We start from the raw sequence: 14,644 nt of genomic DNA on the forward strand, positions 1-14,644 counted from the left end.
GGTGTTGTTATACCACCATCTATCAACATTGGCAATGTGATGCTGGAGGTTGCTGATATTCTTACATATTGTGACACCACAATCACTGGCAATCTCTCAACATACAAATTCAAAACATGCAGTGAAAAAACTACAGCTATTATTTCCAACAAGAAGGAAAACGTGGAACAACAGGAACCAAACCGAGAATAGTTTTGGGCCTCTTAACTACTGGCACTGGAGACAGTCCAGAAAAGGTTCACTAGGCTGATATTGGGTATAGAGGCCAAAGAGGCCTTATGAGAGAGAGGTTAACTAGATTGGGCCTGTACTCATCGGAATTCAGAAGAATGAAAGGTGACCTTATTGCAACATACAAGATTCTTTGGGGACTTGGTAAGGTAGATGTGGAGAGGTTGTTTCCCCTTATGGTAAAGTCTAGAACGGGAGGACATCATTTCAAAACAAAAGGGGTGCACAATTAAAACTGATTAGGAGAAGTCTCTTCTGTCAGAGGGTAGTGAATCTGCAGTATCTTTAATGCAGCAGGCTGGGCTGTTAAGTATATTCAAGGCTGAGATAGATAGATTTTTAATCTGTAAGAGAATCAAGAGGTATAGTGAAAATACGAAGTAAAGTTGAGCATTATCAGATCAGTTATATCCTCATTGAATTGTGGAACACACTTGATGGGCTAAAGGGCCTACTTCTGCTTCTATGTCTTATGGTCTTTTGGTCTTAACTTCACATTTGCATCCCAGTACAGTTTTCTACAGTTGAGAGACCTGGACAACACATGTTGGCAGGAGGAAAGGCTAAGCAGTTTCCATCTTTGCTGCTTCAGATGTATTGTTTGTAGGAAGGTCACCAAATCAGAAGTTCTGGAATGTGCGAATGTAGTCAGCAACATTCATTGCTAAGATAACAATATCCGCACTGGCGAAGTTATATACCCAAAGCCCTTCTTTACTGTGAATGGCCACTGGATTACAACCTCCTGGATATTCATACCTTTCCTACAAGGACAGCTACGCAAGCATATCATGAGGATGGCAGACATAGACACTGACAACTAGGAGACAGTCATTAACAGCTGTGGCCTCTGGAGACTGTTTGGAAGAGGTGAGCAGAAACAAAAAGCTTAACAAATCAAGAAGTACACTCAGAGAAAATCAAGGCGATGTAAATTGTGCACCTCCTCAGTTCACCGTCTTCCTGAACAGGAAATATGTCAGAGAATGCCAAGCCAGAGTCAGGCTTCTGAACTACACCAGACAAAATTAAAAGAGTTGACCACCAAGTCACAAAGGCAAAAGTGAGGACTGCAGATGCTGGAAATCAGAGTCTAGATTAGAGCGGTGCTGGAAAAGCACAGCAGGTCAGGCAGCATCCGAGGAGCAGGAAAATCCACGTTTCAGGCAAAAGCCCTTCATTAGGACTGAAGGCAGGGAACCTCTAGGGTGGAGAGATAAATAAATGCCCATTTATCTCTCCACCGAGTCACAAAGCATTGTCTTACAAGATGCAAGGCTGGCCCACGTATTAGCCAATGAATCAAATATGAAGCTGAACTGAAATTTAAACAATATTACCAATATTGGGGTAGAAATTTACTTGGGCTGTTTGAGTACTGCATCTTGGAGGCTTGAAGGAAGGCTTTAAAACTTCAAACATTACTGGGTGAACTACCTTTCCCTTACACAGGTAACACACGCTATTTAAACAAAGTGAAGGTCCAAATGGAAACAATTCTGAAGAAGAATTTTTGTGGGCGGCACGGTGGCACAGTGGTTAGCACTGCTACCTCACAGCGCCAGAGACCCGGGTTCAATTCCCGGCTCAGGAGACTGACTGTGTGGAGTTTGCACGTTCTCCCCGTGTCTGCGTGGGTTTCCTCCAGGTGCTCCGGTTTCCTCCCACAGTCCAAAGATGTGCAGGTCAGGTGAATTGGCCATACTAAATTGCCTGTAGTGTTAGGTAAGGGGTAAATGTAAATTTAGGGGTATGGGTGGGTTGCGCTTCGGCGGGTCGGTGTGGACTTGTTGGGCCGAAGGGCCTGTTTCCAATACACTCCTAAGGCACTGTAATGTAATGTAATGTAATCTAATCTAAAGAGTTATTGGACTCAACGTTTACTGGCTCTCTCCACAGATACAGCTGGATCAGAGGTTCTCTGGCACTTTCCATTTTCGCTACATGATTACAGATTCACTTCATTACTGTAATAAACAGAACAGCCTCGACCAGGGAGACAAAATATTGGCTACTTGATTTTGAGAGAAATGAATGTACTTGAGACAACAATAGCCACAAGTCTTTTCCTGTATATTCCAAATTACATTTATATCAAACTAATCAGAAAATTATCCACAATTTAAGACCACCTACTAGAACATCAAAGATGACACATTAATATGGTGCAGACCAGATAGTGATTTTTAATAAAAATCACTATCACTATTTTAAAGACCTGCAGAATTCGTATGATTCACAAAAATGAAAGACTTCGGAGAAAGTCTACCAACCAAATTAACTTGTTTGATGTAAAGTCAAGTGATAGTTTCAAAAATGGTTTAATGTGAGAATAGTCACAATATCAATCCTTAAAAATGTTACTGTTTAACTGTGACATTTAGAATTTTAAATACTTTGAAATACAAGCCAATCATCTGACTTACAATGCCAAACAGTGTCATTTGATGTCTGGGAAACAGGACTTCCTGCGAAGTCTGCTTTATTATTTTCAGATGTTAACCCTCAGAAAGCTATAAGGAATGTGTGATAATGACGCACAAACTTGGAGCCTTACTAATAACATTAGGACAACAAAAATACCAATATCACCTGAAAGTAATTTGAGAACTTGTTTTCAGACTTTTTTTTAAAAAGTCAGAAATGAGTACTTGAATTTTCTTCATCTAGACATTCAGGAAGGTGTAACATATTTAGTTATCCACCTTAAAATTTGAGACCTCCTGTTCATAAAGTCCGAGTCCTACAGCACAGAGACAGGCTCTTTGGCCAAAACTGGTCCATGCCAACCAATATGTCCATCCACACTAACCCCATTTCCCTGCACTTGACCCATATCCTTCTAATCTTTTCCTATACATGTATTGTCCAAATGTCTTTTAACAGTTGTTAATGTGCCCACCTCAACCACTTCCACCGGCAGCTCATTCCATAAGCATATCACCCTCTGTGTGAAAAAGTTGCTCCTCAGGTTCCCTTTTATTTTTTCCCCTCTAACCATAAACTGATGCCCTCTAGTTGTCGATTCTCTAACCCTGGGAAAAAGACTGAATGCATTTGCCCTATCCAAGCCTCTCGTTACCTTATACACTTCTCAGTCTTCTACTCTCTATAGAAAAAAAGCTTATTCAACCACTCTCTGTAACTCAGACCCTTGAGGTGTGGCAACACCCTTGTAAATTTCTTCTGCACTCTTTCCATTTTAATACATCCTTCCTATAGCAAGGTGACAAAAACTGAACATAATACCACAGGTGCAGCCTCACAAATATCCTGTACAATTACAAAATAACTTCCCAACTTCTATACTCAATGCCCTGACTGATGAAGACCAGTGTGCTAAAAGCCTTCTTTATTGCCCTGTCTACCTGTGACTCCACTTTCAGAGAACCGTGAACCTGAACTACAAGGTCCCTCTGTTCCAATACACTCCTTAAGGCCCTACCATTCACAATCAAACTCCGACCTAGTTTTGACTTTCCAAATGAGAGACCTCACACGTATCTATATTAAACTCAATTTGCCATTTCTCAGGCAATTTCCCCAGCTGATCAAGGTCCTGCTACAATTTCCTCACTGTCCACGAAAGCACCTATTTTAGTGTCATCTCCAAACTTACTAATTATGCCTTGTACATTCTCATCCAAATCACTGATATAGATAACAAGCAGCAATGGGCCCAGCACCGCTATTAACCTCTGTTTCCTACCATCAAACCAATTGTGTATCCAATTTGCCCAAATCCTCAGGATTCCATGCAATCTAATCTTTCAGAGCAGTCCATGTGGAACCTTATCAAAGGCCTTACTGAAATCCATATAGTGTATGTCTACCGTCTTGCCCTCATCAACCTTCCTGGTTACTTCAACAAAGAACTCTAACAAATTTGAGAAGTATGATCTCCCAAGCACAATGCCATGCTGACTACTCCTAACCAAATTCTGTTCTTTGCATTGGTCAATTAACTCACTAATAATTTTGAAATACTTTCTTCATCCCTTAAACGAACATGTCATTTGTTTTAAAGTATGTAACAAATACAAGTCAAATTGGTCTCTGTTCAGAAATATGTTTATGATCTTAAATTGTTCTAATTTATATGTTAAGAGATTATTCAATCTAGTCTAACTCCAAGGCAGAGGGTTTTAGGAATGGAATACCAGTTTAGGGAACAGGACAAATGGTCATGAAGTGGAGGGGTAATGTTAATTTTTGATCATTTGTTCCTCAAATTATGGAACATATACATTATTTTGCACATTGATTAAAAATATTTTCCATACTTTATCTTTGATTGATTGCATTTATTCATGCTTTTTTTGTCAAGTGATGGTTAATTAGGTAACATCGCTTTAATCTGCTCATGGGAGTTCACAGCCAAATATGGCTGCCTTTCATCTTATCCCTACATGATCATACTCATTCCTGTCTCAATTCCAACTTCTACATTCTTGAACCTCTGAATAGTTTTTAGGATGTTCTTATATTCTTTTACATTTTGCATAATCCATAAAGCAGATTTCCAATTCGTATCTTGGAAATAATGTGATCATGTCATGCAATATTATACTCTCAGCACCACGTAGAACTATAATACCTTTAGCATGTTGCGATCTGACAGCTAATCTAGGAGCGAAAACAGTGTCATGCTTTATTATTCTTCTTTCAGTTCATGAAAACACATACTGAGTACTTATTTTAGTTTACTTAAGTGAAAAGGGAAGTTACTTTGTTACAATTAATTACCTAATGCACAAGTGTTAACCAACTTCCAACATAGAGACCGAAAGTTAGACCTTATTGAATACCAAATGTACTAACACAAAGATCATCAGAGTAATAAAATATTTAATAATTGAAAACGAGAACAGTTTAGGTTGAGCACAGCTCTTAGGCAATGCAATGTAGATTATGTCAATTTCCCAGGGGAGGCAATGTCATAAGCTCCTAGCAGCATGGGTTTCTTCAATAGTATCAAAACAGAACATAAGCAAGCTGTGCAAATCGTGGTGCACAGTGCTCTCAAGAAATCTATGTAGTTCATGTGATTCTCCTTCAGAGGCACAATGCAAACAAATACTTCCACTTGTAGTGTCAGTGCAATTTGCACTGAATGGAGCAGGGTGGTCTCATTTCTGCAGCCTGTTAAAATAAGCTTTTCTGCATTCACATAGGGGTGGTCAGAATCATGAATTATCAAGTACACCTCCCAGTCTTACTTGCTATCTCCCTTTCTCTATTGCTTTTAGGGTCAATACCATAAGGATTATCAAGCAGCATTTCTTTCCCCAAAGCAAGTGGCTGCTGCCCAGTCCATTACAGTTGCATGACTGGGCAACTTCAGCAATGTAAGAGCACTGCACCATTGGACAATTCCCCAACTACCCTACTGACTTTACATTCCATTCCTTATTCAGTTGTCAGTCAATAGTTAAAATTATACGTTAGTATGAGCAGATCGCATACATCCATCTATGTGACTTCACTAGGAAGTGACTGCGTAGAAACTGGATGATCTCAACCAAGTTGAGAATGTTGTTGAAAAAAAAGTTATCATCAAGTACCAGAAAACATTTTAAACCTTTCAGCCCAGTGACAATATACAAACAAAATGGAAAGAAATTACTTACCAGTGCCCCACTGCAGTGGTCATTGAGCAGATTCAGATGGTCGGTTCAATTAATATGAAAATCCAGACTGTTTTGTAGTAACTGGCCAGCAATTGCATTTCTTTCAACTGAACTAGGAAAAAATTTACTCTGCGCACATCCCAACCAGTATGAGCTAGTAATCCTTTTGAAGAAGACTTATCTGACGTTGCAACTGGGCAGAGCCAACAGATATTCCTGAGGCACTTGTTTTTTTGATTATTGTTTGTTGTATGTGAGGGATGGTCCTCAATACTGACCAGGCCTACCAGTAAGCCGACCAAACAGCCAGCTGTCTGGTAAAGACAGTGACCCAGAGAAAAAAATCCAACTCTACACGTCATCGGATGGCTCCAATCTAAGGCTGAAGCTGCTACCTTAAATTGTCACCTACCTTTACAGCAAGGAAACTGAAAATGGCAGGAAATCTAAAGCAGCACTTGATATATTGTTCACACAATCCATACACTCATACAGAACATAATGACCAGACTTTAAAACTACATTATTAGCTGAAAAAAGCTTTGTAAGGTCTGATAGTCATTACAGGTGCTATACAAAAGTTAGTCTTTATTTCTTATGAGCCTAGGAATTATTTTTAGCAAGATGAGCCATATGCATAATTTATTTGTATTAATTCCACCTTTACTGTTTTAAATAAATCCATTGCTTTAAACGTTTCAGCGCCACAATTAAAACAGCAAACAAAGAAATGTTGGTATTGTCACATGAATTCATTAACCAGTTGTGTACCAGTAATTTGCCAATTGTACACTGAATGCTTTGCTTGAAACTGCCAGCACATCATTCACAAAGGGAGCTTCTTGGCTGCAGTAAGTGACAATTTTCACATCAAATCGCACAATTAATTTGAAAACTCACATCAAGATTTAGGAGTTTCTGGTGTGAATGACAATTTGGAGATGCAATTCCCAATAAATATGCATCTTTAGCTGAAATGTAAGAAATCCTTTAACCAAGCTGGGAATCCTGTATCTTCTGAGGTGGCAAATCAAGTATTGATTTTAATGCTTATGGTTTTGTTTTTAAACAAGAGAATTGTTCTGAAATGTTGGTGGAGAGAAGCTTTTGTTAATTAATTTTTTGAAAAATGATTGAGCTGCTCCATCCATGGCTGGTTGAGCTGGTGCGATAACAATATCCTTCTCTATTAAGTCCAAAGATGAATTTACTCCAGATGACAGGGCTCTCACCAATAAGCTGGAAGTGGACTGCTAAGCCTGCATTGTGTTGTTGATGCAGAGGTTTCTCAAGGACAGTTACCCTGATGCTGGAGATCTCGCCCCATAATTCTGCTATAAAACCATAGGAAACAGGAGGCGGCTGTTCAGCCCCTTGAGTCTACTCACCTTTCAACAGGATCATGGCTGAAAGACATTCCTCACAACTACTTTGCTGCTCTTTCCTCATAACCCTAATATCCCCCACTGATTAAGTGTCTATTACAGTCTTAAATGTACACAAGGGGGTCTGCTCTCACAGCTCTCCGTGGCAAGGAGTTCCAAAGACTCTCAATCCACAGAGAAGAAATTCCATCTCATCTCAGTCTTAAACTGGCACCTGTTTATCCTGAGACTATGCCGTCTGGTTCTATTCTCTCCCAAGAGGGGAAACATCCTCTCAGCATTTATCCTGTCCAGACCCTTAAGAATTTTATAGGTTTCAAAGAGATCACCTCTCATTCTTCTAAAATGCAAAGAATAAGGTCCCAACCTGTTTAACCTTTGCTGCAAAGACAATCCCATCATTCCCAGGATCAGCCAAGTGAACCTTATTTGAATTGTTCCAATAAAATGATATCTTTCCTTACATAAGGGGAGCAAAACTGCTCACAGCACTCCAGATGTGGTCTCACCAGCACCTTGAACCTTGCTGGCAATGTACACACCAGGAACCCAGGATAAGCGAGTGAACTATAATGTCCTAGAGAAAGGGGTTGCTGGCTGCATAAGTGCAAGAGGGTGAGAAAAAGGCCAAAAGGATGGTTCACAGCAAAATCCCTCTCCCCACTTCCCGAAGCCAGGTCCCTCAATCAACTGAATGCCTCAAAACAAAAAGGAACTCCTTGCAACTACCCATGCGCCTTCCCACCCAAGATCTAATTGGGGCAGTGGCAGGAAGCCACCTTTCCAATTAAATGCCTCTCTGCCTCCAAACCTACCTTCAGATGAGAATTAAATTTCATCCCATGAGTGGCTGCACTGGGACAAGTGGCAGACTGAAGCTGCTTCATTAATGTAAGGCCTGGGCCATTTCTACTTTAGTCAACATGTTGTTATCTTGCAATAATATTAGCTTTGTGAAATACTTTAAATTCAGTTACTGGGCTGAACCTCTGAAGGATCCGTTCCCTTGCTAGAATGCAAGTTACACCCACCCACATTGAAAGCTGAACATGTCTCTGCAACAATGACCTGACTTTAAGCAGCTTGTTCTCCTTCACAAGAGCCTCAACAGAATCAATATTAGCCTTTGTCAGCAGCAATCTATTAGAGTTCTTATAGTGGCATAGGGAGCAGAAATCTCCCCCTTGATTGGGGGAGTGAAGCAGCTTTGTTTTGACACTCTCCCTACTGAAATTTCAGCAGCTATTTTACCAGGAGTACGGCCTGAATTTATGTCTCTAATACTGATTTCTCACTGAAATGCTGGCCCCACTCAACAGATCCACCATTATTCTGCAATTGGAGACAACATGAATTTTGTGACCCATGGTTACTTGTTTAATGCTTCTAGAAGTAAAATTAATTAGCTGAGTGTTATGGTTGTATACTTACCAAACACTGACTTGATCCTCCGTAAGATGTTGCAGACGGCAGTCTTTTTCTCTCTGGCAGATGTGGTTAGATATTCATGGTCAAGAAGTTCCAGGAATAGATGTAACTCCACAATCAACTCCTCCATCACTGAAAAGAGCAAACAGCAATGATTAGCTTGCTAATACCGTAGTCCACTAACAATCACAGCATTGGGGCAATTCTACAAATCTGCATTTCCAATGGCAATGGCACCTGCATAGAATTTACTTTAGGAATTTGCAGATCAGCAACCTTTCTATCCATTTAAAACAGATGGAAAATAATGTATTGTACACTCTCTCAAATAAATCCTACTCCTCATTCAGATGCAGCATTAGTCCCTATGTGCTGTACCAAATGTGGAACATACATTTCTGCATTGTTCAGTCACAAAAGTCCTAACACTACACCTTGTATAGTCATTTGCCTTGACCCCAAAAGCCTGTCATTAACTTCTGACTGACATGACAATCCTTTTTTTTTAAAACAACTGAATTGAATGACAATTGCTTGATGCATTTAACTTAAAACGTTAGTAAATCATAATTCTCTCTAGCTAATATGCAGATCACAAAATCAGATTCAAGATAAATTGTTCAAAGTCCCACATCAATAGAGAGAAAACAAAAAAAATCATTTTGAAGTTGAAATATGCTTGAAGTGACAGGGGTATATTGCAGTCTCTGTAGATCAAGTAGTTCATGTCAAGACCAATCTGTCAGTGTTTTTACTGTTGCTGTTGTTGTTCTGGCTCACTTCTATTATTATTGTAGTGTACACACCCTCCTCTTTGCTGATGCTGGTACACTAAACTTGGACTCAGCAAGTTCCTGCAGACTGCCTTTCATCTCTACCTCTCAATCATTACTGATTGAATAAGCATCAGATAGAATTGAGATGCAAAGAATGTAAAAAGGGAAAAAAGACCCAGGGAAAAGAACTGTATGTTCCAAGAGCAATGTATTGGCGCGTCATTACCTTCATGGCAAAGATGCTCCTTGCATTCCCTCATTTGGATTTCTAATTGTGTGATTGGCAAAAGTACAGGAGAAAGTTGTCTTTGCAGACTAATCTATAACAGCTAGTGGCTCCTTCAAACATTTGCTGTTAAGTTGCACCTCATCAGTAGTAAGGCTTTTAAGAAGCAATGTTATATTACAAGGTTATCTTGCTACATATCTGCCTTATGGTGTCTTCAATGTTGACAGTGAAATTACCAGCACTTCAGACTCAGGAGAGGCACCCAGATGCTCTACGGCAGAGTCAATGGCAATGATCAAGTAACGGGGACAGCAACGAACAGCAAATTTCACACAGTCAAAGTGAAGATTAAAATACAGCTATCAGACAATGAGTAAGGAGTTGAAAAGTGACAGAAAAAGCTGAGGCAGGGCATTTTTTTTCTATAGTTTCTTTTACTATTAGCTAATTTTCATACAGATTTTAGTTTGAAGCTAGTTTATACAATTTCTGTCAATGTTCCATATTTGTGGCTAGATTACAAGGATGGAAAATGCATTAAAATTTCAATCAAGGAATTGAATGGATTTGTACTCACGGTATATTGTAAAATGTTGTGAGAATGCTGTGATATTGTATCACAGAGGCCAACAATGCCCCAGTCTTTGGGGCATCTCCCCAGGGAGTTGCCACAATCAGTAAGTTTTCTGAGAATAAGAACAAGAATCAAGAGGGGTTGTTGTTCCTCAGAGGTGGAGTGACATGGTTAGATTCCAGGGAACACTAGTTTCAGCATGGTTAGGAGGCCTTCACTAACATTTTGTGCTCCTCTTATGATCAAATGTCTTGTTATCAATCCCCACCCAAGCTCACCTTCATAAGATTCAAAAGCAGCTGCCACTACCAGCCTGAGAAGGTTCTGAAGATGGGATGGAAACACACAAATACTTCACTTATCAGTCTACAAACTGGAGATGAAAAGTGTGGTGCTGGAAAAAGCACAACAGGTCAAGCAACAGAGCAAGAGAGTCAACATTTCGGATAGAACCCTTCATCTTAGACTCTTAGAGGATAAACCGGCTATGTAGGCTGGTGCTGAGGACGGAGATGTGGCTGCAGTAGCAGGATTGTTTCAGAATGAGGTTGAAGATCTTCAGGGTGGAGGAGGTAACCGGGGGTGGAATGGGAGAGAGACCCACTGTGATTTTTGTGGAGGGAGGAGGAAAGCTTCTTCAAGGTGGGCTTCCTTCGCAGAGGCTTTGCAGTGTGGTTTTCGGCAACTTGGAGGTAGTGAGGACTCCAGATGCTGGGAAGTCAGAGTCAACAAAATGTGGAGCTGGAAAAAGCACAGCATGTCAAGCAGCAGAGGAGCAGGGGAGTGAACATTTTGGGGCAGAACCCTTCATAATGGGTCCAAGCTATCCAACATGATGGGCTGTGTTCTAGTTCATAAAATATCTACAGTGCAGAAAGAGTCACAACAGGTGGGGCGCTACCCAAATTCAGCTGCTCACCTCTTAGTTGGACAGAATCCAAAGTCTGACCACCATGAGCTGTTGACTGACTCTATCCAAGCCCAAGGCTGCTCCTTGCAGTGCTAGGGACCTCCTGTGTGAAGGCTCTTGATGAAGAATTGCTGACAGCTAGAACAAGCTTCCTCATTTTGTGTCTGCACTAGACGTTAAAGAAAGACAGCAGTAACAGGAGTCCACTACTTCTGCTTGAGGGGGCACAGTACAAAAAACATGGCATGACAATGCGAGGAGGGGACACTGAGCATGAAGGTAGGCTCACAGAGAGAGTGAGCACTATGACAGCACGTAGAGAGTGTGAGGACTATCTTTTTATTTTGTGTGTAAAAAAATTATTATTTTTAGAAATAAGAAAGAGCTGTTTTAAAATAAGTATTTGAAAAGGGAGCTGTATGTTTTGAAAGCAAGTAACGAAACACCCATTGAAGGTATTGTATAAATAACTGTCTGAACAAGCAATAATTGAAATTTGAGTCGGTGACAATTGAAATGGGTTACAGAAAGAGAGACAGAGACAGAGATGTGTTTAATTCTTACCCAGCTTGGGAGTCATTTCTCTGTTCTCTACAGTCAAAACTCACTGTAGACCTGAAGAATACTAGTTTATCTTCCCTGCAACAGTTGGTGTCTGATGTGACTTTTAACTGGCAAATCAGAGACATCTTATAAGGGAACCAGTGACCCAGAATCTCTCACCAAATAGTGCAAGCATCTGGTGACTGAAGCAATGATCAACAGAATCTGAAGCAAGGCTTACTGGACTTCTAGGTTGACCCCTCTGCCCAATAACTTATTTCCCCTATCTGTTTGTCACCTGTCTATGTATGTGTAGACAAATTTACGGGAATTTGAGTTTTAAGTAGTAGTGTTTTTTTTGACAATGGTTTATAAATGTTTACATGTAAGTAGAATCTAATTACGTTTAACGAATAGTAATTTCTATTCAGTACAGAAGCCTGATTGAAAGCGTGGACCAATCTTGGTCTGAAGATCAGGTAGATTGAGAGACTTTGCTTATTTTAGAACATCTTTAAAGTTGTGTCAACTCCAGGAATAGTAGGGCTCCATTTCCAGTGTCCTACCTTAGTGAATTGGAACAAGAGTGTGGAAATATAGGCTGTTCTAATCCATGAGCTGGGTGTGTAGTGTTCTTGTTCTTTGGGGGCAGCATGGTGGCTCAATGGTCAGCACTGCTGCCTCACACTGCCAGGGTCACCGGTTCGATTCCAGCCTTGGGCAACTGTCTGTGTGGCCTTTGCACATTTTTCCTGTGTCTGCATGGGTTTCCTCCAGGTGCTCCAGTTTCGCCCCCACAATCCAAAGATGTGCAGGTTAGGTGAATTGGCTATGCCAAATTGCTGAGTGTTCAGGGATGTGTAGGTTAGTGCATTAGTCAGGGCAAAGTGTAGAGTAATAGGTTTGGGTGGAATACTCGGAGGGCCAGTGTGGACTTGTTGGGCCGAGGGGCCAGTTTCCGTACTTTAGGGATTCTATATTCTATTACCATAATGGTTGCTAGTACAGTGAAAGGTGCAGAAGCATGCTGTATGTCAATTGGAGATGTGGCATGAGGATTCTTACAGGCTCAGATGCTAAAGTCTGAGAACATGGGGTACATATAATTGGTGCCCCATGACATCGAGATGTTGGTGTCAGGTGTCCAACATAGAGGTCATTCACAGTCAATGGCAGTCTGAAGTCACCAGGTACCTGCTCCACCTTCATGCTGAGAACTCTTGACATCCAGCTTGTTTGGAAAACAGGAAGCTGAATATTAATGAGGCAAGTTGCAGAGTTAACAAGATGTTGAACAAGCTAGACTCCCCTTTGATTGGCAACCTGCCACTGCTCAGTGAGAAACTTGTTTCGCTGCTCAGCAAATGAATAAAAGATCCGAGATGCTACTGAAGTCAAGACATGTCTTGCTGGACCTCTCATTCAATTTTATCCCAGATCTCACCATAGCCCACCTTGCTCAGGGCTCTGTAAGATTCCATCCAGTATCATTATTACTCATTTTTACAGTTGGATGTTTTTGAAACTGCATTGTGGTGCATGCAGTTTCTTGGATGATCTAATGTCAATTTCTTGACTATACGAACACTAACCATATAAACACATTAACATGTTTATGGAAGTCTAATCAGCTAGCCCAACTTCAAGTTTCATCACAAGTATCCGAGTGCCAATGTTATTCCGTACTAGCGATTCTCAAACACAGACAAAACATGCTGAGAACAGTTTGCATTTAACTGCATATATGACGTTCATCCTAATTTATATTCTAAAGTTTAAGTCTTAAACAAATTTAAATCTACTAAGTAAAACTGAAAATGTTGTCGAGGAACTGATTCAGTTCCCAAGAGTTTGGGTAGTGCACGAATATGAGATTTGTAACAAACTAACATTGGCTCTAACTGTCCTCTCCTGCAGAGCTTGCACAAATTTGCACAACATAGCTTGGCGTCATTTCTACTGCTCTGCCAAACTAAGGTTTTCCCTGCCAACAATGTATTGTCCAAAAAGTAAAGCTCATTAAACTCATCTGTATCTTCTTCTTACTGCTGCCTTTTCTTAATCTTAATTTTGAGACAGTCGCAGCGATTTTGTTTTTGGGAACAACTATTTCATTAAAATATTTTGTTTTCTTTTTAAAATCCATAACATTCAATCTACATTTTGGTGCTACACAAGATTGTTGAAGATAACATTTTAATGAATATCTGCTTAAATAAAAAAGTGTTTGTACAGAGATCCACTCTAGCACACCAGAACACCAGAAATAGTATTCTCTTTTGATCTGAACTTGACAGTTGCGCATTTCATATATGTGTATCCTCATCACTTTTAGCTGAACTGTGAAAATACTTGGCACGAACATAATAATAGATACAAAGCATTAGAGCTGAACAAATTTATAAAGCAACAGAAAAGATCAAATGCATTTAGTTTAATTACTATAAAATGCCTTTGCAAATACTGTAGTATATCATACATCACCCTTCATATATCATCTTGAGATATCACATGCAACTGTTTACTAATCTATTTCACTGGTTCTGAGCCTGCTGACATTCACAGCTTTCTGTTTAAAACTGGACTGACTGATCTGAGGGGAAAATCTATTCTTGTCAACCCTTGTTTAATGGGTACAATAATGGGCCCTTCCATCAAAATTTCCATGAGGTGCTTATTGATTACCACGACAGGTTTGTAAATCACTTAAGTTTTGCACTCTTAAGGGAGACCAAACTCTTAACACATTAATCATCTTTCCTTTATGTGCTTCTCGTATGTTTGCTAATCTTGATTAAAAACTGAACATGATAGTCTCCCAAACTTTCTATAGAGCAAAAACGGTCAAGTGAAACCTGGAAATCTGACAGTGTCTTTTGATTGATGTTTACTCCAATTCTTTCCAGAGTTGAATTAGAATGTCTATTGGAATTAAAAC

General features: G+C 40.0%; 1 protein-coding gene across 2 annotated transcripts in view; it reads right to left on the reverse strand.

The window, feature by feature from the left end:
- afap1 (actin filament associated protein 1) overlaps positions 1 to 14,644 on the reverse strand; it is a 281,923-nt gene that overhangs the window by 135,177 nt on the left and 132,102 nt on the right. For both annotated transcript variants that reach the window (XM_043698382.2, XM_043698373.2), the window contains exon 2: positions 8,678 to 8,806. In XM_043698382.2, coding sequence (XP_043554317.1) covers positions 8,678 to 8,806 — 129 coding nt within the window. The remainder of the gene's footprint in view (positions 1 to 8,677; positions 8,807 to 14,644) is intronic.

This window comes from Chiloscyllium plagiosum, unplaced genomic scaffold, assembly GCF_037043375.1.
Source record: "Chiloscyllium plagiosum isolate Xiang-an unplaced genomic scaffold, Cpla_swu_hap1 HiC_scaffold_1, whole genome shotgun sequence".
NCBI classification, from domain to species: Eukaryota; Metazoa; Chordata; class Chondrichthyes; order Orectolobiformes; family Hemiscylliidae; genus Chiloscyllium; species Chiloscyllium plagiosum.